Here is a 22678-nt window from a genome sequence, read left to right as displayed (position 1 = left end):
GTTGGTTTTCCTTAGATTGTTGACTATTACAGGTAATGTTGAAATTACTTTTTTTTCCCTGAAGTGCTTAAAAATGATTTATCTCTATTGCAAAATGAAAGGTTTTATTTTTCTTTCAGAGAATTTCAGGCATGAACTTACACCTGAGAGAGAGGGCTTTTATTCGTTTTATTCGAGGTTTTCTTTTTAGTGTTCAGTTGGGTTCAAGGAGCAGAGTCACAATTCTTGGAATGATAAGGCCATTAGCATTGCAGCCAGGTTAAAGTGACTTGGAGTGAAGTCTAGAAATCTCCCTCCTGTCTCCTCCTCTGTTTGAAACACTGCTCTGGGAATAGTTATTATTAAGAATGATGTAGACTTTTCCCCCCTCTTAGGCTTTATTTATTTAATTATGAAATATCACTTAATAATTTATTATTGAATGTTTATCCTTATTATTCTTCAAGATGGACCTTGGGGTGAAATGTCCTGGGACAGGGCTGTTAATTGACTTGATTAAGATGTCTTCTTATAGAGGTGATGTGGCCTGTTTAGAACTCATCTTCCTGTCTCTTCATCAGCACATATGCCTAAGTATATACCTCCCTGGGTGTATAAGTTCTGGGGTTGGGCATATTTATTAATATGTCTGTTTACTTTCAGGGTTTCGTGCACCTGAAGTTGCCAGAGGAAATGTTATTTATAACCAACAGGCTGATGTTTATTCATTTGGTTTGCTACTCTATGATATTTTGACAACTGGAGGTAGAATAGCAGAGGGTTTGAAGTTCCCAAATGAGTTTGATGAATTGGCAATACAAGGAAAGTTACCTGGTAAGTTTTATTTTATCTACAATAAAGATTATTATTATTTTTTAATAGCAGCTTCATTTCCAAGTTATTTAATTGTAGTTGTATAGTAATTCATTTCACAGCTGAAAATTTTTTTAGTGCATGAATATTCTTAAATTCTGTGACATATTAATAAAATCATATGAGAAAGATAGAATTTATAGGGCTTCTTTTTAATATTCCAAATATTGATATATTTGGTATTATATTTAGAAGAATACTCAGAGAAGGAAATACTATTAGAACTCCAGGTTTAGTGACTTTTCTTCTTGTAAGGAGTTACTAAGTGTCCATTAGCTTGGGCTATTTTCATTTTCTTGGAGTGAAGTAATTTCTATGCAGGAATGGAAGCTTGAATTATTTACAATAATAATTTTTAGTAGTAAATATTAGTAAGAATTAGTAAATGAGTATTTAATGAAATCAAATCTCATTTTGAATGGTTGCCTCATGCTTTAAAGAAATTCTAGGGCTTTGTCATTCATTCCTTAACTCTTCAGTTCTCATTCTAAAGTATTCTTTTAAATATATTTAGTTTCTCATATTTTCTGCTTTTCTTTTCATTTAAGAAAAGTTTTGAGTGTATACTATGTTCCATCTGCAGGGAATACAGCTTTAACTATCTCCTTCTGGGGAACCTTTAAAGATTCCCAACAGAAGGAAATCTATTATTATTCGACTAAACTTTGTGCACAATCTAGGTCATCTCCCTCATTTTATCAGTTAGCTTTCCAGTGAAAGTTTTCAGGTCTGTATTCTATACCAATCAGAAAAATGGCATACCTCTTATAAAAAAAACAAATGTGCACAAAGTGACTGTGGGGGTAACTTTGGATTAAATGGATTAAATGCTTGTCTACATTGAATATTAAAATAAAAAGTATTTGCAAAGCAGTCTATTATATGAACAAAAGTGTTTTCAAAGTCTATTTGAAATGAAGGTATGAAAGGAAAATCTATTTTTATTCAGTTGGTATTTGTGTCTCTTTTTATACTGTAAAAATTAAGAACTCATTCTTGATGTCTCTAGTGGAGACAGTTAACAAAATTAGCTTTAAGAGTGATAAGTAGATTCATGATATATATGGGATTATAGAGATCAGTGGTTCCTTTGCAATGTCTGGACCTCTCATACACATTGAGAAGAAATAAAATAATTGTTCTGATTTGCCCAGTGTTTAAGCGTGATATGTTTTTTAATGTTTTAGATCCAGTTAAAGAATATGGTTGTGCCCCATGGCCTATGGTTGAGAAGTTAATTAAAAAATGTTTGAAAGAAAATCCTCAGGAAAGACCTACTTCTGCCCAGGTATTTGTGTAGTCAAAATTTATCAGTATTTTGTTCAGAACATCAAAAATATATATGTAATATTCAAATATATATACTCAAACATATAAACAAACAGACACAGTTTAAAACAGTTATAAAGCAAAACTCCTCTATCCCGTCACTACCCCAGGCACAAAATAAAGGGCCAACACCCCAGAAACGCACATATGCCTCTTTCTGATTGCATCACCCTCTTTTCTCTATATGTAGCCAGTCTCCTGACTTTCATGATAATCATTGTTTATTTTTCTTTTTATGATTCTACTACCCAGTTTATAATTTATTTAAAATGGAATCATAGTCACGTGCTGTTCTGAGTTTTTTCAGTTGTTCTCCCAACATTATTTTGTAAGCTTCATTCATGTTGTTGAACATAGCTGTTGATTACTTTCCCTACTATTCCATTCCATTGTTTGAATGCACAACAATGTATTTACCCATGATCATATCAGTGGGTATTGGTATTGTTTCTAGTTTTTTGCTATTATAAATAGTGCTGTTAATGAGTGCGGTCGTACATGTCACCTAGTGCAAACTGTATCGGAATTGCTTTGTGGTATCTAACCAGGAGTTGAATTGCAGAATCATGGGATATGGGAATATCTAAATCATTTCTTGAAGAAGTTGTACTAGCTTAACAGTTCCATCACCTGTATATTAAGGTAGCTGTTTTTTTTAATATATTCTCCCTAACGTTGTACTATCTGACTTCTTAATTTTTTCCAAATAGATTCAGTCTTGTGTATTGATTTACATTTTCCTAATTACTAATAAAGATGAGCATCTCTTTATATATTCATTGGTCACATATATGTTTCCTCTTCTGGAAAATGCCTGTTCATTATTTAGCCATTTTTCTATTGAGTTGTTTTTGTAAAAATAAAATTTAAAAAGCGCTTCTTTATACATTGTATACTAAAACTTTGTTGGTTATATATGTTGCAAATTTCTTTTCCCAATTCATGGTTTGCATTTTTATTTCCTAAAGAGTGCCTTTTGATTAACAGATTTTCTTCATTTTAATAGAGATAAATTTAACAATACTTCTTTTTATGGTTATTAATTTTAGGGTCCTGTTTTAAAAGGTCCTTATCTCTCTCAGAGTCACAAAAATATTTACCTATTGTTTCTTCAAAATGTTTAAAAGTTTTGTTCTTAATAGTTAAGTTCTGAATCCATCAGGAAATGACATTTTAATCTAGATCCAATTTCCTTTTTTCCATATGGGTAACCAATTTTTCCAGCTTCATCTATGAAATTGTTTCTTCCTTTGTCTTCTACTGATCTTTTTATTTTCCATTTCCACTCTGTAATATACACTCAAAGATAAACACACACACATTCTCTTCCATTGGTCAATTTACCTGTTCTTCCTCCGGTACAATCCTGTCTTAATTCCTGAAGCTTTATAATAGTCTCTTTCACCCCTTATTTTTATCCTTTAGGAATGCTTTAGCTGTTCTTCAGTCTAGTTTTTCCATATAAAATTTTAAATCACTTTGTCAACTTTTATGAAAAATTCTATTGTGCTTTGGATTAGACTTGCATTGAATCTGTAGACAATATCCTTATGATATATTGTCTCTCTATTCTTGAATATGGGTTATCTCTGTATTTAGGTCTTCTTAAGTGTCTTTCAATAAAGTTTTATAATTTTGCATCTAGGTCTTGCACATCTTTTTCTGGATTATCTTGCTATAAATTGCTTTACACTCAATTCCTGGCTTGAGATGTTTTTGAATCACCCAGGTGATGAGAATCTGGTCTACAAATCTTGAGAACAAGCTTATTAATTAATAAACAGTTTCTCAGGGTTCTTTTGCTCTCTCCCCCTGTGTCTGTAAAGTCCCAAGGCAACTTTTCTTATAAACCAGTGAGAGTGGGAGTGTGGAGTGGCTTTATATCTGGTTCTCATTTAATCTAAATATGCAGTCCTTTTGGGATCCCAGTTTTATGGGAACAAGACCACATTCTCCACTTTGGGCAGGTCATAGGTTTAACTCTTTCCCACTGGCCTCACAAGGCACTAAAAACCGCACATCAATTTTGCTTCAATAGACAAATGCCTAAAGGGAAAATTGGGCTTCAGGGTTCATCTGACCTCTCTGGATTCTGTCTTTCATTAATATTTTGGCCTGAAAATTCTATATGGTGTTGTCAGATCTTTAATGTTTTTAAGAGATTAAAAAATAATTTCTTCAGCATTTTAAGTTGTATTCAGCTGGAAGTTTTGTCCAAATAACCTCTTCCACCATATTATTGGAAACAGAACTCTTACTATGTTTTAAATGAAACAGATTTTAATAGATCAAAATAAGAGCTGTTTTTATGTTGTGGACTCTCAATTTTGTATAATAATTCATTGAAAAATTTTTGTTCAATTTTAAATTTCCTACTCAGAAATAGCTGAGGACATGTATACACTGCCTTTATCAAACATCATATAATCATCTTGACTAGTTGCCTTACTGACTTTTTAATTTTGGTTGCTACCAGTGTTAATTACACAGACTTTAAAAAAAAATTATCAAAGCAAAATTTTCGAGAGCTTAATTATTATTTTACTTTTTCTTCTTTTAATTTTCACTTATATTTCACCTGTATTTTACAGATTACATAACAATCTTGAGGGTTTTTTTTAGCACATGACAGTTTTCAGAAACTTTCACATGCCCGTTTAGTCTTTAGAATACAGTGTGTACTAGTCAAGGTGCGTAAACTCATCACCTTTGTCAGATGAGTCACTGGGAGAAATGGAGCTGTCTTGGAGCCTCGTGAGTGGCAGGTAAGTGGCTGTGACACAGGGCTCTAATTCCATTTTCCTGACCCCTGGTTCTGTTTCCTTACACTGGCTCTCTGCCATCTCTTTAGTTCGTTAGTGCTTGAAGGAAAAATATAAAAGCAGAATCTAGAGGTGATTTGTGAGTTTTGTTACCAAAATCAAAATGTCTTTTCCCTTCAACTGGTAGAAGGTGTATTCTATCGTGGGCCCTTCAACATGATGCGTCTCTGCGGTATGAAACTGAATGAAGAATAGTTCCTGACTCTGCTAAATTCTGTTCATTTGGCACTTTTGAGATTTTCTTTTCAAGTTACAAAACATACCATATGTACAAAAGTGCGTATATCATGCATAGCTTAAAAATAAGTATTATCTTAATATCTATAGTTTGATTGTTAATCTTGTTGCTCCGAATGGGTCACAGTTTAAATAAGATTTAGGTTTAGTGCTATAACATTTAATACTACATTATGCATAATGATATGATCTTTCAAGAGGGCATTTGTTAACCTGATGTGTGTTATTTTGTTAATTTTTAAACTTTCTCAGGTCTTTGACATTTTGAATTCAGCTGAGTTAATCTGTCTGATGAGGCGTATATCAATACCTAAAAACTTTACTGTTGAATGCATGGTTGCTATGAATCATAACAGCAAGAATGCAAGCATTTGGCTGGGCTGTGGGCACACTGACAAAGGACAGCTCTCCTTTCTTGACTTAAATACAGAAAGATACACTTCTGCGGTAAGTCCAAATACCATTTAAATTAGTGAAGCTCCAGAAAACTCACTTTGCAAATTATTTTAAAGCATGAACCAATTGAAAATTACTTAGGGGTACTCAGTGTGCAGGTGCGAAGTGTCCAGGACTTGAAGAACCGGCATTTGGTTTTGGACACAGCTATTTGGGTTCAACCGCTGGGCAGAACCTTTTGTCAGGGGCCCAGCCAAGAACCAGGCCCGTGAGATTCCCGAGGGTGTCCATGACTTTCAAGTGGACTGCAGTGACTGGTTCTTTAAAAAAAAAAAAAAAGTTACTTGCGATAATATATATATATGTATATGTATACATATATATATAATATATATATATAATATATAATATATATAATATATATATATAAAATATAATATAGGAGTGTTATTAAATTAGCTTCCTGTTAAAACAAGTGTATTCACATGAAATGAAGTAGTGTGTGTTTTATTTTAAAATCACAGTATATGTGTGTCTTAGGTCAGGAATGCTAGAAACACAGCCTGAAACAGAGAATCTTATATGAGTGATTCAAGGAGAGAGAAACTTTTAAGGAGGTATGGGAAGCCACATAGATCAGGGGAAGAAGCTTAGCAAAAATGTAGTGTCTGAGGAAGTCTAGCCTCAGTCTTTACCCACAAGAAACTCTGGAATGTGAATAACGGCACAGATTTATCCCTTCACCAGGCAAGGGGTCCAGTATTTCATTCCCACTTATCAGTCAGTCATCAGCTGCAATTTGCCCAAGGGTAGGGGTGGCATAACCTCTCAACCATTTCTTAACAAGCCAGCTCCCATGAGCTGAAGGTAGTGAAGGGTGCAGCTCTGAGCTCTTAGTAGCCAACACTCAGAGCAGCCGGGGGTGGGTGATAGAGGAGATCTGGGCATGGCTTCTGCAAGATGGATCAATAAATTATATTGGGAAATATAAGGTAAATTTCTAGACTTAAAAAAACCTTATATTTTGACTGTTGCCTTGAAAGAAATGTTGTACCTAAACATTATTCTTAAGGTTGAACAATCCTCTTATATTATTTTGATGGAGTGGGAAATGATACTGAGAAGTAATTTTCAATTTTTAGTTTCAGGTGCATTCTAGGCAGGCATTTTTTTTTTTTTTTTTTTGCCTGTTAACTCATTTATTGTTGAAAGTTAAATAAAATTGGCATTGTTTTAAAAATGAAAACCAAGAAAGTAAAAAGAGTTAAGTATGTGGATTACATAATATTTTCATTCTATGTAAGTTCTAGTCACTTAAGCTAGAACCAAGTCCTTTAGAACGTGTTTTCTTTTCTTAACAGGAAGTTACTGATAGTAGAATATTGTGCCTAGCCTTGGTGCATCTTCCTGTTGAAAAGGAAAGCTGGATTGTATCTGGAACACAGTCTGGCATGCTCCTCGTCGTCAATACTGAAGATGAGAGAAAGAGGCACACTCTTGAAAAGATGACTGATTCTGTTACTTGCTTGTATTGCAATTCCTTTTCCAAGCAAAGGTAAGGTAGTGATTTTGACCATTGGGGGAAAATTACATATCTTTTAGATGACTTAATTGTGTGCAAAATTGTTACAGTATCAAGAAAGGTTGCTCATTTTTAACATTTTTCCATTGGTTGCATATATTAAAGGGAACTATAGGAGGCCACGAAGATATTTGCATTTTTCTGTATACAGATCAAGCTGAGACAGTTAAAAAATAGGTCAGTCATTTCTTCAGGCTTCCAGCCTTGCTCCTGGTTTTATCTCAACTATGGCTCTAACTCTTCACCACTCAGCACATCAGTTGATTTTTGTAGAGCCTCTTCAAAAATGAGTTCTCATTCATTCTTACTTTGAATACATGTATATCAATAAACTGTTAATGCCAGTCTAAAGCATATCACTTAACTAACTACCAAATTGGAAAAAAAACTTCAGTAGATGAGTTCAGAAGTTGTCAATAGTGAAATGGCTTAACCATTATCAGTCAAAAAGATTTTATCTCAGGAATTTATCGAAATGGCAGAATTTCAGGTGTAACAGGTTGGTTGCTGTAATATTTGGGGCAGTATGATTTCCAGGAGCCATTTAGATTATGCACCATATACTTCTCTGGTTTAAGTCAGTACTGGAAAATAAAAAGTATTAGAAAAATGTGAAGTCCAAGTTTTTGGTGGCTAAAATATAAACTCCACTGGCAATTTTGGAGTTGAAATTATTTGGATACTGTCAAATAAAAATTTCATCAGATGAAGTCAAATAGGCAAGGAAGACTTTATATTTAAGATTATTGCAATAGGGGAGAGGGATTGGACTCAGCTCTGCTGAAATAAAAGGTGGGAGATTTTTTAAACCCTGTAATGAGCTAGTGGAAAAGTACTGGAGGACATTGGGGGAGGGGGAGGGTCAGTGTGATTAGGTTATCTGTGTTTGCTGATTGTTGCTTATTGAAGTAGGCTCCTACCCTCCCACAAAGAATGGGAGAAGGGGTGCCATCCTTCCTGATGACATTTCAGAGAGGGCACCCAGATCCTTGAGAAAAGACATTCTTGAGTTGTAAAACTTGAAGAAGCTCTACATCTTAAATGGGCAGAGAAAGAAGTTGCAATGTAAGTTTTCTCAAGTAAATGCTCTAAGGAAAAGGAAGTAGAGGCCAATAATCAGGAAGAAACCTATCTAAAGTTTAGTTAAGGTAGGTGGGATGTTAAGACCATCTTGGTCAATATAAGCATTATTTTTGTAACAATTCTGACATTTTTTCTTTTAGCAAGCAGAAAAATTTCCTTTTAGTGGGAACTGCTGATGGCAACTTAGCAATTTTTGAAGATAAAACGGTTAAGGTAAATGTTGAATGCATTCTGCATGAGAATTTAAGTTCTTTGTTTTATGTTTACTCATCACCACCTTCCTTCTAACTGATATAAACTCCCTGAGATTCTGGATCATATATTCTGCTTTTTACCTTTCTATTGCTTCAGGAAGTGTTGAACACAGTACATTCTCTATAAGTACTTACTGATTAACTGTATATTTTATAGGAATGAACCAAGGATGAATTGATAAATGAGATCTGCTTTATAAGGTTAGGGATGGAAATAATTCCATTTTTATATAAGTGAAGTAGATAATTTCTTATAAATACATTGTGGAAAAAACAGGGGAAACAAGTTTTAAGTCTGGCTTGCTACCAACCTGTTCTTTCTTTTTTTTCTTTTTTTTTAACATATTTATTGGAGTATAATTGCTTTACAATGGTGTGTTAGTTTCTGCTGTATAACAAAGTGAATCAGCTATATGTATACATACATCCCCATATCTCCTCCCTCTTGCATCTTCCTCCCTCCCACCCTCCCTATCCCACCCCTCTAGGTGGACACAAAGCACTGAGCTGATCTCCCTGTGCTATGCAGCTGCTTCCCACTAGCTATCTATTTTACATTTGTTAGTGTATATATGTCAGTGCCACTCTCTCACTTCGTCCCAGCTTACCCTTCTCCCTCCCTGTGTCCTCAAGTCCATTCTCTATGTCTGTGTCTTTATTCCTGTCCTGCCCCTAGGTTCTTCAGAACCATTTTTTCTTTTTAGACTCCATATATATGTGTTAGCATACGGTATTTATTTTTTTCTTTCTGACTTAATTCACTCTGTATGACTGTCTCTAGGTCCATCTACCTCGCTAAAAATAACTCAATTTCATTTCTTTTTATGGCTGAGTAATATTCCATTATATATATGTGCCACATCTTCTTTATCCATTCATCTGTTGATGGACACCTAGGTTGCTTCCATGTCCTGGCTATTGTAAATAGTGCTGCAGTGAACATTGTGGTACATGACTCTTTTTGAATTATGGTTTTCTCAGGGTATATGCCCAGTAGTGGGATTGCTGGGTCGTATGGTAGTTCTATTTTTAGTTTTTTAAGGAACCTCCATACTGTTCTCCATAGTGGCTGTATCAATTTACATTCCCACCAACAGTGCAGAAGGGTTCCCTTTTCTCCACACCCTCTCCAGAATTTATTGTTTGTAGATTTTTTTGACAATGGCTATTCTGACTACAAAACTATTGTAGTTTTGATTTGCATTTCTCTAATGATTAGTGATGTTGAGCGTCCTTTCATGTGTTTGTTGGCAATCTGTGTATCTTCTTTGGAGAAATGTCCATTTAGGTCTTCTGCCCATTTTTGGATTGGGTTGTTTGTTTTTTTGATATTGAGCTGCATGAGCTGCTTGTATATTTTGAAGATTAACCCTTTGTCAGTTGCTTCATTTGCAGATATTTTCTCCCATTCTGAGGGTTGTCTTTTCATTCTTGTTTATGGTTTCCTTTGCTGTGCAAAAGCCTTTAAGTTTCATTAGGTCCCATTTGTTTACTTTTGTTTTTATTTCCATTTCTCTAGGTGGTTAACCTGTTCTTTAACCTTGAAGAAATCATGTGACTTTCTGTTATTAAGATTCACATTTATCATTAAAGAATTAATTTCTCCATCCATCATTCATCTGTGGTTCTATCTAGTCATTCAACATCCTACCCATTCATACTCTTTGTTATCAAAAAAGCTTATTATCTAATGAGAGACAAAGACGTAATTATAGTATAATCCCTAAGTTACTTCCGGTACAAGTTTTGCATGGAGAAGTGAAGAGATTGGTTATAAGGATAACACATTGAATACCATTTGAATTAAATCCTGTTTTTATAAGTCCTTTGAAAAATGTATCCTGAATTTTTATTTTAATACCTCTAACCATTTAAGATGGGAAAGTAGTTTTTAGAAAGCTGAAATTTTACACTGTTTCATTCTGTGGCTACTCAATTTACTGAATGTGTTTTCTCTTTTTGGCAAAGTGTAAAGGAGCTGCTCCTTTGAAGACACTCAATATAGGAAATGTCAGCACTCCACTGATGTGTTTGAGTGAATCCATGAATTCAACCGAGAAAAACATGTGGGGAGGATGTGGTACAAAAGTTTTCTCATTTTCTGATGATTTCACCATTCAGAAACGGATTGAGACCAGGACAAATCAGCTGTAAGTTATTCTTATCTATGCAACTCATTTACCATATTTTTCATTTTTATTCTTTACAATCAAGTCAGTAATGCTATTGATAATCCCAAACAAAGATCTTTCAAAATGCGTACTTTATTTTTCTATTGTAAATTTAAATATTCATTATAGAACTTAGAAAGCAGAGGAACATTAAAAAATCACCCAGTCTAATCACATTTGGGATAAAATATGAAAACGCATAGTAATTTTAGTAGTATCTATCAATCTAATTTTTTATTATTTTCATTATCTCTGTATCAAATTAAACATGGAATTTGAGAGGCAGCAACTCATTATTTTACTAAAGATATGGATTTAACACATGTATTTTGTATAATTTTCTTTGTTCTTTCTTTTTTTATTGAGGTATAGTTGATTTACAATATTATATAAGTTCCAGGGGTACAACATAGTGATTCACAATTTTTAAAGTTTATATTCCATTTATAGTTATAAACTATTGGCTATATTCCCTGTGTTGTACTATATATTGTTATAGCTTATTTATTTTATACATAGTAGTTTGTACCTCTTAATCCCCTAACATTATCTTGGCCCTCCCCCCCTTCCCTATCCCAACTGGTAAACACTAGTCTGTTCTCTGTATCTGTGAGTCTGTTTCTATTTTGTTATATTCACTAGTTTGTTTTATTTTTTAGATTCTATGTAGAAGTGATATCAAACAGTATTTGTTTTTCTTTTACTTATTTCACTTATCATAATAACCTCTAAGTCCATCCATGTTGTTGCAAATGGCAAAATTTCATTCTTTTTTTATAGCTGGGTATTATTCTATTTTATATGTATATATACCACATCTTCTTTATCCATTCATCTGTTGATGGACACTTAGGTTGCTTCCATATCTTGGCTATTGTAAATAATGCTACTATGAATATTAAGGTGTGTGTATCTTTTCAAATTAGTGTTTTCATTTTTTTGGATAAATACCCAGGAGTGGAATTGCTGGGGCATATGGTAGTTCTATTTTTAGTTTTCTGAGAAACCTCCATACTGTTTCCCACAGTGGCTGCACCAATTTACATTCTCACCAACAGTGTATGAGGTTTCCCTTTTCTCCACATTCTTGCCAATATTTATTATTTGTGGTTTTTTTGATGAGAGCCATTCTGACAGGTGTGAGGTGATATCTCACTGTGGTTTTAATTTGTATTTCTCTGATGATTAATGATGTTGAGCATCTTTTCATGTGCCTGCAGACCATCTGTATGTCTTCTTTGGAAAAACGTCTGTTCAGGTCTTCTGCCCATTTTTTAATTGGGTTTTTTGTTTTTTCTGATGTTGAGTTATAGGAGCTGTCTATATATTATGGATATTAACCCCTTATCAATCGTATCATTTGCAAATATCTTCTTCCATTCAGTAGGTTGTCTTTTCATTTTGTTGATGGTTTCCTTTGCTGTGCAAAAGCTTTTAAGTTTACTTAGGTCCCATTGTTTATTTTTGCTGTTATTTTCTTTGCTTTAGGAGACAGATCCCCCCAAAAAATTTTGTTACAATTTAAACCAAAGAGTGCTCAGCCTATGTTTTCTTCTAAGAGTTTTATGGTACTTAATCTTACATTTAAGTCTTTAATCCACTTTGAGTTTATTTTTGTATATGCTGTTAGAGAATCTTCTATATTTCATTCTTTTCCATGTAGCTGTTTTTCCTGTTTTTCTAGCACCACTTATTGAAGACACTGTCTTTTCTCCATTGTGCATTCTTGCCTTCTTTGTTGTAGATTAATTGAACATAAGTGGGTGGGTTTATTTCTGGTCTCTTATATTCCATTGATGTATGTGTTTGTTTTTGTGCCAGTACCATACTGTTTTGATTACTGTAGCTTGTAATATAGTCCGGAGTCAGGGAGTGTGATTCCTTAAGTTATGTTCTTTCTCAAGATTGTTTTGGCTATTCAGGTCTTTTGTATTTCCATACAAATTTTTAAAATTATTTGTTCTTGTTCTGTGAAAAATGCCATTGGTATTTTAATAGGGATTGCATTGAATATGTAGATTGCCTTGGGTAGTATGGTCGTTTTAACAATATAATTCTTCCAATCCATGAACACGGTGTAGCTTTCCATCAGTTTGCGTCATCTTCAGTTTCTTTCATCAGAGTCTTACAGTTTTCTGAGTACAGCTCTTTTATCTGCTGTAGTAGGTTTATTCCTTGTTATTTTATTCTTTTTGATGCAGTTGTTAATGGGATTGTTTCCTTAATTTCTCTTTCTGATTGTTCGTTGTTAGTGTATAGAAATGCAACAGATTTCTGTATCCTGCAAATTTAGTGAATTCATTGATGAGCTCTAGTAGTTTTCTGGTAGCAACTTTAGGATTTTCTATGTATAGTATCATGTCATCTGCAAACAGTGACAGTTTCACTTCTTCCTTTCCAGTTTGGATTCCTTTTATTTCTTTTTCTTGTCTGATAGCTGTGTCTACTTCCAGTATTATGTTGAATAAAAGTAGCGAGAGTGGGCATCCTTGTCTTGGTCCTGATCTTAGAGGGAACGCTTTCAGGTTTTCGCCATTGAGAATGATGTTAGCTATGTGCTTGTCATATATGGCCTGTATTATGTTGAGATATGTTCCCTCTATGACTACTTTCTGTCGAGTTTTTATCATAAATGGATGTTGAATTTTGTCAAAAGCCTTTTCTGCCTCTATTGAGATGATCGTATGATTTTTATTCTTCAGTTTGTTAATGTGGTGTGATTGATTTGTGGATATTGTGGATATTTGTGGATATTGAAAAATCCTTGCATTGCTGGGTTAAATCCTACTTGATAATGGTATATGATCATTTTAATGTATTGTTGGATTTGGTTTGCTAATATTTTGTTGAGGATTTTTGCATCTATGTTTATCAGTGATACTGGCCTGTAATTTTCTTTTTTATGTGTTTTCTTTGTCGGTTTTTAGTATTGAGGTGATGCTGGCCTCATAGAATGAATTCAGGAGCATTCCTTCCTCTAATATTCTGAAATATTTTGAGAAGGATAGATGTTAAAACTCTTCTCTAAATGATTGGTAGAATTCATTTGTGGAGCTCTCTGGTCCTGGACTTTTGTTCGCAAAGTATTCTATTCAGAATGGTTAGGGGATAATATGAAATAATTGCCAAATACTCTAGCCTGTTTCTTTTTCAAAATAGTGTTAATCCTTTATATGCATTAAGAGCTAACATAATAAGGTTGCATTATATTTTGAAATACTAGAAAAATGAAATGACATTCTTTTCTTTCCCCCTAGGTTTTCTTATGCATCTTTCAGTGATTCCAACATCATAGCAGTGGTGGTAGACACGGCTCTTTATATTGCTAAGAAAAATAGCCCATTTGTGGAAGTATGGGACAAGAAGACTGAAAAACTCTGTGAACTGATAGACTGTGTGCACTTTTTAAAGTAAATTATTATTTTTTTAATTTTATTGTGAAAAGAATACTACATGAGACCTACCCAATTAACAAAATTTTAAGTGTACAATATGTTGTTGACTGTAGGTACAGTGTCATTGGTTCCTTATTTTATGCCTGTAAGAGCTGTCCTTACACTTCATATTTCACAGAGAGAGGAAGTATGGCTTATTTTTCTTCCTTTCTACTTCTAAATGGAAAAATGTTAAAAAAAAAAAACAAACAACCCTCAGAAACAAAATTGTTAATGCTTTTCAGCACCATCTGTTGGTATCCAACAAATTTCATTTTTGAAAAAAAAATAGGCACATAATAGATATGGTTTCCTCAAGGTATTACAAAGAAAAAGTCACAAAACAATATAAAATATGGGTGAAAAAATGTACTGGATTGACCAGTGCACTAAGGAGGGAAGATCAAGATGCCAGACTGAGGCCGCAGTGCTCAGTCTGATACAGTGTGTCGGAGACTTCCCATCAAGCACATCCCTTGTTTGCTGCTGCTGGCACACAGGACCATTGCCAGCCTTATTTGCTAGCTACTTCATAGTTTTGTTCTGGTTTTACAGTATAGATTTTTTTATCTGCTGGAGAACATTTAGATTATATACTGTATACATAAAATTAGATTTCAGGGTTTACTTTCCTAACACCTTCTTAGTTTTTCTCTGGATGGTGAGGAAATTTATGTTCAGAAGAGCTGACAGTTCTGCCTGGTAAAGGGTCCCTTACTTCATGAAATTCTTTTACTTCTGGATACCTCATTTTTGTCATGAATTACTCATTAGCTCAGTGAAAAATTCAGTCGTTTGTATTCATATCTTTTACATGTAGATGATTATAATTTTATTTTCCTCTATAACTTTTAGACTTCATAAAAACCTTTTGAAACTAACTTTTTTTTCCTTTATATTGGACAAATTGGTTCTTTTTTTTTTGCTGGATTACATAGGCTTATTAATAAAAATTGTATCTATCTTATTTATTTCAGAATTTCTTGAAGTTAGGAGACAATTGTGTTATCTTTGATCATTTATGCTTTATGTAGTAAAACGTGACTCTTTGACATACTATATTTAGCAAAATTAGTTCTGTACAATTTTAATAGTATGTAATGTATGCTGTCATGTATTCATAATTTAAAATGTTATATATGTGTGTGTGTGTCTGTATATACAGAGAGAGACACACATTTTTTTTATCTCTTTATTTCTGAAAAAAGTATTAATGCATACTTTCCTTACGGTTTTTAGGGAGGAGCTGGTCAAAGCAAACAAGGAAGCGAAACACCAAATGTCTTATTCTGGGAGAGTGAAAACTCTCTGCCTCCAGAAGAACACTGCCCTCTGGATAGGGACTGGGGGGGGCCATATCTTACTCCTTGATCTTTCAGCTCGTCGAATCATCTGTATAATTCACAGCTTTTGTGATTCTGTTAGGGCCATGATGACTGCACAGTTAGGCAAGTTTCTTTCCTTTAGATCTTTTTTTTCATATTCTCTAAGACTATAAAAATATGTTTTTATTTTAAATTTAAGTTTTCTCTTCACTTTCCAGCGTCATGTGAAGTGTCTCAGAAGTTCACAGTGAAATTTTGCAGGATGTATTTTGAATAGGGCCCTTAAAAACACGGAGGGAATTGATGTTTTTAGTCCCATAAGAGAAGCAGATTATTCTAACTGACACTAAATTTGGGTCTTACTTTCTCTTTGTTCTTTATAATTAAGAGAAAAACATATAATGTTGAGTATTTTTAAGTTTTTGACCAAAGAAATTAAAACAGATGTTTATTTTGATCATAGTTTAAGCTTCCTACTAGTTTTTCATTCTATAAATAAATTTATATTCTTGTAGCAATATATGCCGAACTTCACAATTTACAAATATTGACAAATCATAATGTTTTACTCAAGCTTTTATGTTTTATCTTGTTACTCCTTTTCTACTTAAGTATGAAAAAATCATGATAGCACATGATACTCACACTTAACTATCTTCTTTTGACTATTTGCTTTAGGGAATAGACTTAGTATATAGAGAGTTGATCACAAAAATGGGGTTAAGTTCTGCAAAACTAGAGTTAATGTAGCTTTAGCAAATGAGAAATAAAATGTTTAACAGGGTAAAGAGAATAGTAAATTCCTTTTACAGGAATATATTAAGGGCTGAGATAAATGTTTCTCCTCAACCTCACCCATTGTCCATGAATGGGTGTCAGAGTTGCACAGGAGTTAGAATGAGGTGCTCCTAGTGACTGGTGACTACCAGGACACACGTCCACGCCAGCAAAGTAGTAGGTGTGCAGGGGGTCGTCCCTCTAGTCTTACTCACCAAGGTTGTTTTATCCTTTAATTTAATTTGTATGTATTGATTTGGCCAAAAAGTTCATTCGGGTTTTTCCGTATGAACTTTTTGGCCAGCCCAATACTTTGGCATCCAAATGGTTGTTCATTACTGACATTATAGTGAGATTTCAATGGGTTTTATTGATTTTTTAAATAATTTAAACTTAATGTACAATGTATGGCATGATCTGGCTTCACTGTAGTTCTCTAGCCCTTATCATTTGCCATATTCCTCTCTGCTCTTTCTGGTCTAGAAGAACATTCAGTCCCTCTTAAATACTATGCTTCACCCTACCTCAAGGTTTTATGTGTGTGGTTTCATCTTCTGCCTAGTTAACTTAGTTACTGAGTAGTAACTAATCTCCTCACTAGACCGTAAACTACATGTGGGTTGGCTCTGCTTGTGTTTGTTCCCTTTTATTCCCATGGCCTAGCCTAGGGCCTAGTACATAGAGGCTTTTGATAAATATTTGTTGAATAAATTATTGAATGACTTGAGAATAAAGTATGGTTATGTGACAGGGTATCAGTATATTATCTGTCCATGCAGCTCTCTATCCAGATGCTTCACATTTGACCAGTGCCTTATAGTATCCAAAGCACTTTCGCACACACTATCTCTTCGACATATAACTTTGGCTGGAGGGGTACTGTATAAATATTGAACCCATTTTGCAGAAAGGTTAAGCTATTTTCTCAGATTCACACAATTAATAAGAATGATAATAAGGAGTAGATCACAAATTTTCTAACTTTAAAAAATTTCTGGTCATCTTGGAGAGTTTTTTTATTCAGTATAGTTGAGGGATCTCATAAATAATGGAATTGTAAGTTAAGTTCCAAGGTTTTTGTGTCTTAAATATGAACAGTTGTACTCTTTGAAGTCCAACTTATTATATTGTTTTAACAGAAAACTTTTATTTTTTTATAAAGGAAGCCTTAAAAATGTCATGCTGGTTTTGGGGTATAACCGGAAGAGTATTGAAGGTATGCAACATCAAAAAGGTAATGTTTAATAGGATATACTGGATTCCAAGCAGAGTGAAATGATGTGAATGATTATAACATATTATGTGTTTATACATTTACAGTAAATATTAAATATGCTATAAAACTTTAGGCATTTTTAATTGGTAGCTTCTTTATAGTGCAAATAGTGCAAATAGTGCAAATAATTTATTTTATTTTATTTTTTTAACATCTTTATTGGGGTATAATTGCTTTACAATGGTGTGTTAGTTTCTGCTTTATAACAAAGTGAATCAGTCATACATAAACATATATTCCCATATGTCTTCCCTCCTGCGTCTCCCTCCCTCCCACCCTCCCTATCCCACCCCTCCAGGCTGTCACAGGGCACCGAGCCAATATCCCTGTGCCCTGCGGCTGCTTCCCACTAGCTATCTACCTTACTACGTTTGTTAGTGTGTATATGTCCATGACTCTCTCTCGTCCTGTCACAGCTCACCCTTCCCCCTCCCCATAACCTCAAGTCCGTTCTCTAGGAGGTCTGCGTCTTTATTCCTGCCTTACCCCTAGGTTCTTCATGACATTTTTTTCCTTAAATTCCATATATATGTGTTAGCATACGGTATTTGTCTTTTTCTTTCTGATTTACTTCACTCTGTATGACAGACTCTAGGTCTATCCACCTCATTACAAATAGCTCAATTTCGTTTCTTTTTATGGCTGAGTAATATTCCATTGTATATATGTGCCACATCTTCTTTATCCATTCATCCGATGATGGGCACTTAGGTTGTTTCCATCTCCGGGCTATTGTAAATAGAGCTGCAATGAACATTGTGGTACATGACTCTTTTTGAATTTTCATTTTCTCAGGGTATATGCCCAGTAGTGGGATTGCTGGGTCATATGGTAGTTCTATTTGTAGTTTTTTAAGGAACCTCCATACTGTTCTCCATAGTGGCTGAACCAGTTCACATTCCCGCCAGCAGTGCAAGAGTGTTCCCTTTTCTCCACACCCTCTCCAGCCTTTATTGTTTCTAGATTTTTTGATGATGGCCATTCTGACTGGTGTGAGATGATATCTCATTGTAGTTTTGATTTGCATTTCTCTAATGATTAATGATGTTGAGCATTCTTTCATGTGTTTGTTGCCAGTCTGTATATCTTCTTTGGAGAAATGTCTATTTAGGTCTTCTGCCCATTTTTGGATTGGGTTGTTTGTTTTTTTGTTATTGAGCTGCATGAGCTGCTTGTAAATTTTGGAGATTAATCCTCTGTCGGTTGCTTCATTTGCAAATATTTTCTCCCATTCTGAGGGTTATCTTTTGGTCTTGTTTATGGTTTCCTTTGCTGTGCAAAAGCTTTGAAGTTTCATTAGGTCCCATTTGTTTATTTTTGTTTTTATTTCCATTACTCTAGGAGGTGGGTCAGAAAGGATCTTGCTGTGATTTATGTCATAGAGTGTTCTGCCTATGTTTTCCTCTAAGAATTTGAGAGTGTCTGGCCTTACATTTAGGTCTTTAATCCTTTTTGAGCTTATTTTTGTGTATGGTGTTAGGGAGTGATCTAATCTCATACTTTTACATGTACCTGTCCAGTTTTCCCAGCACCACTTATTGAAGAGGCTGTCCCTTCTCCACTGTACATTCCTACCACCTTTATCAAAGATAAGGTGTCCATATGTGCATGGGTTTATCTCTGGGCTTTCTATCCTGTTCCATTGATCTATCTTTCTGTTTTTGTGCCAGTACCATACCGTCTTGATAACTGTAGCTTTGTAGTATAGTCTGAAGTCAGGGAGCCTGATTCCTCCAGTTCCTTTTTTCATTCTCAAGATTGCTGTGGCTATTCGGGGTCTTTTGTGTTTCCATACAAATTGCAAAATTTTTTGTTCTAGTTGTGTGAAAAATGCCAGTGGTAGTTTGATAGGGATTGCATTGAATCTATAGATTGCTTTGGGTAGTAGAGTCATTTTCACAATGTTGATTCTTCCAATCCAAGAACATGGTATATCTCTCCATCTATTTGTATCATCTTTAATTTCTTTCATCAGTGTCTTATAATTTTCTGCATACAGGTCTTTTGTCTCATTAGGTAGGTTTATTCCTAGATATTTTATTCTTTTTGTTGCAATGGTAAATGGGAGTGTTCTCTTGATTTCACTTTCAGATTTTTCATCATTAGTATATAGGAATGCCAGAGATTTCTGTGCATTAATTTTGTATCCTGCCACTTTACCAAATTCATTGATTAGCTCTAGTAGTTTTCTGGTAGCATCTTTAGGATTCTCTATGTATAGGATCATGTCATCTGCAAACAGTGACAGCTTTACTTCTTCTTTTCCGATTTGGATTCCTTTTATTTCCTTTTCTTCTCTGATTGCTGTGGCTAAAACTTCCAAAACTATGTTGAATAAGAGTGGTGAGAGTGGGCAACCTTGTCTTGTTCCTGATCCTAGTGGAAATGCTTTCAGTTTTTCACCATTGAGGATGATGTTGGCTGTGGACTTGTCATATATGGCCTTTATTATGTTGAGGAAAGTTCCCTCTATGCCTACTTGCTGCAGGGTTTTTATCATAAATGGGTGTTGAATTTTGTCAAAAGCTTTCTCTGCATCTATTGAGATGATCATATGTTTTTTCTCCTTCAATTTGTTAATATGGTGTATCACATTGATAGATTTGCGTATATTGAAGAATCCTTGCGTTCCTGGAATAAACCCCACTTGATCATGGTGTATGATCCTTTTAATGTGCTGTTGGATTCTGTTTGCTAGTATTTCGTTGAGGATTTTTGCATCTATGTTCATCAGTGATATTGGCCTGTAGTTTTCTTTCTTTGTGACATCCTTGTCTGGTTTTGGTATCAAGGTGATGGTGGCCTTGTAGAAGGAGTTTGGGAGTGTTCCTCCCTCTGCTATATTTTGGAAGAGTTTGAGAAGGATAGGTGTTAGCTCTTTAAATGTTTGATAGAATTCGTCTGTGAAGCCATCTGGTCCTGGGCTTTTCTTTGTTGGAAGATTTTTAAACACAGTTTCAATTTCAGTGCTTGTGATTGGTCTGTTCATATTTTCTATTTCTTCCTGATTCAGTCTTGGCAGGTTGTGCATTTCTAAGAATTTGTCCATTTCTTCCAGATTGTCCATTTTATTGGCATAGAGTTGCTTGTAGTAATCTCTCATGATCTCTTTTATTTCTGCAGTGTCAGTTGTTACCTCTCCTTTTTCATTTCTAATTCTATTGATTTGAGTCTTCTCCCTTTTTTTCTTGATGAGTCTGGCTAGTGGTTTATCTGTTTTGTTTATCTTCTCAAAGAACTAGCTTTTAGTTTTATTGATCTTTGCTATTGTTTCCTTCATTTCTTTTTCATTTATTTCTGATCTGATTTTTATGATTTCTTTCCTTCTGCTAGCTTTGGGGTTTTTTTGTTCTTCTTTCTCTAATTGCTTGAGGTGCAAGGTTAGGTTGTTTATTCTAGATGTTTCCTGCTTCTTGAGGTGGGCTTGTATTGCTATAAACTTCCCCCTTAGAACTGCTTTTGCTGCATCCCACAGGTTTTGGGTCGTTGTGTCTCCATTGTCATTTGTTTCTAGGTATTTTTTGATTTCCTCTTTGATTTCTTCACTGATCACTTCATTATTAAATAATGTATTGTTTAGCCTCCATGTGTTTGTATTTTTTACAGATCTTTTCCTATAATTGATATCTAGTCTCATGGCGTTGTGGTCAGAAGAGATACTTGATACAGTTTCAATTTTCTTAAATTTACCAAGGCTTGATTTGTGACCCAAGATATGATCTATCCTGGAGAATGTTCCATGAGCACTTGAGAAAAATGTGTATTCTGTTGTTTTTGGATGGAGTGTCCTATAAATATCAATTAAGTCCATCTTGTTTAATGTATCATTTAAAGCTTGTGTTTCCTTATTTATTTTCATTTTGGATGATCTGTCCATGGGTGAAAGTGGGGTGTTTAAGTCCCCTACTATGAATGTGTTACTGTCGATTTCCCCTTTTATGGCTGTTAGTATTTGCCTTATGTTATAGTGCAAATAATTTAGATATAAATCTTTAAAATTAAGTTTTATTTATTTAGCAGTGTTAAGTATTTATTTTTCAGGTGAAATAGAGATTTCAACCACTATAAAATGAGAACTAGCTCAAACCTAAACTAAATGTGGATATTTTTCCTTACATATTACCTATATCCATATTATGTCTGATTTTGAACAGTGTTTGAAAAATCTTTATTTCTTTCAGAAAATGAAGTGTTATAGGTTATTAAAGGTCCACACTTATTAAAGTTTAATAGTTATAGAACAAAATACCTTATAGAATGTATTTTAAACATTTTCCAAATGTAATTTCTTATAAATGGCAATAATTTAGTACATTATTTACATACACACACATACACACACACACACACACACACACACACACACACACACATTTGTCCAAGGCAACTAAATATAAATTAACAAAAAGTAAAATAAAAATGTCTCATGGCAGATCTTTGAAACATGATTTGTTTTTTAATTTTCTAGAGATACAGTCCTGCTTGTCTGTTTGGGACATCAATCTTCCACATGAAGTGAAAAATTTAGAAAAACATATTGGAGTGAGAAAAGAATTAGCTGAAAAAATGAGAAGAATATCTGTTGAATAAGAGAGATCTTGGAAATCTTTGTCTTTGGATGGGAAAATTATTATCTTGTAAATATTCTTTTAAAAATGTTTATATATAAAAAGGGTATTTCAGGGCTTCCCTGGTGGCGCAGTGGTTGAGAGTCCGCCTGCCGATGCAGGGGACGCGGGTTCATGACCCGGTCTGGGAGGATCCCACATGCCGCGGAGCGGCTGGACCCGCGAGCCATGGCCGCTGAGCCTGCGCGTCCTGAGACTGTGCTTCCCAACGGGAGAGGCCACAACAGTGAGAGGCCCGCGTACCGCAAAAAAAAAAAAAAAAAAAAAGGGTATTTCCACTACTTGCTGTTTGCTACTGTGTATATGAAGGACTGTTTATAGGTTTTATTTTGTAAAAATGTATAAAATTAATGTTTCTTATATATCCTAATTAATCTTGTGGATTAAGTAATGAAAGGAATCGAAAAAGTACTTAATTGCAGTACTCGTAGTGAAATTTACAAAGTGGATAATTTTTTGTTTTGTTACTCATAATGAAGGTAAACTTTATTTTACATTCTGTGATTGACAGG

The 22678-nt window shown here is 34.3% G+C and overlaps 1 protein-coding gene across 7 annotated transcripts in view; it reads left to right on the top strand.

The window, feature by feature from the left end:
• The window catches only part of LRRK2 (leucine rich repeat kinase 2), a 153113-nt gene extending 130913 nt beyond the window's left edge, over positions 1 to 22200 (top strand). For 4 of the 7 annotated variants that reach the window (XM_027093557.1, XM_027093559.1, XM_027093561.1 and 1 more), the window contains 10 exons: positions 643 to 813; positions 2040 to 2140; positions 5493 to 5687; positions 6998 to 7191; positions 8442 to 8514; positions 10524 to 10705; positions 13984 to 14136; positions 15400 to 15608; positions 17425 to 17496; positions 22007 to 22155. In XM_027093557.1, coding sequence (XP_026949358.1) covers positions 643 to 813; positions 2040 to 2140; positions 5493 to 5687; positions 6998 to 7191; positions 8442 to 8514; positions 10524 to 10705; positions 13984 to 14136; positions 15400 to 15608; positions 17425 to 17496; positions 22007 to 22128 — 1472 coding nt within the window. In that variant the 3' untranslated portion in view covers positions 22129 to 22155. Of the gene's footprint in view, positions 1 to 642; positions 814 to 2039; positions 2141 to 5492; positions 5688 to 6997; positions 7192 to 8130; positions 8284 to 8441; positions 8515 to 10523; positions 10706 to 13983; positions 14137 to 15399; positions 15609 to 17424; positions 17497 to 22006 lie in introns of those variants that run through there. The other 3 variants (XM_027093558.1, XR_003430080.1, XM_027093562.1) reach the window with 3 other exon arrangements.
• The last annotated feature ends 478 nt before the right edge of the window (positions 22201 to 22678 follow it).

This window comes from Aethalodelphis obliquidens, unplaced genomic scaffold, assembly GCF_003676395.1.
Source record: "Aethalodelphis obliquidens isolate GAN/ISIS:26980383/991018 unplaced genomic scaffold, ASM367639v1 scaffold84, whole genome shotgun sequence".
Taxonomy (NCBI): domain Eukaryota; kingdom Metazoa; phylum Chordata; class Mammalia; order Artiodactyla; family Delphinidae; genus Aethalodelphis; species Aethalodelphis obliquidens.
Note: the sequence above shows the minus strand (reverse complement) of the source record. Positions and strands in the feature narration are given on the sequence as shown.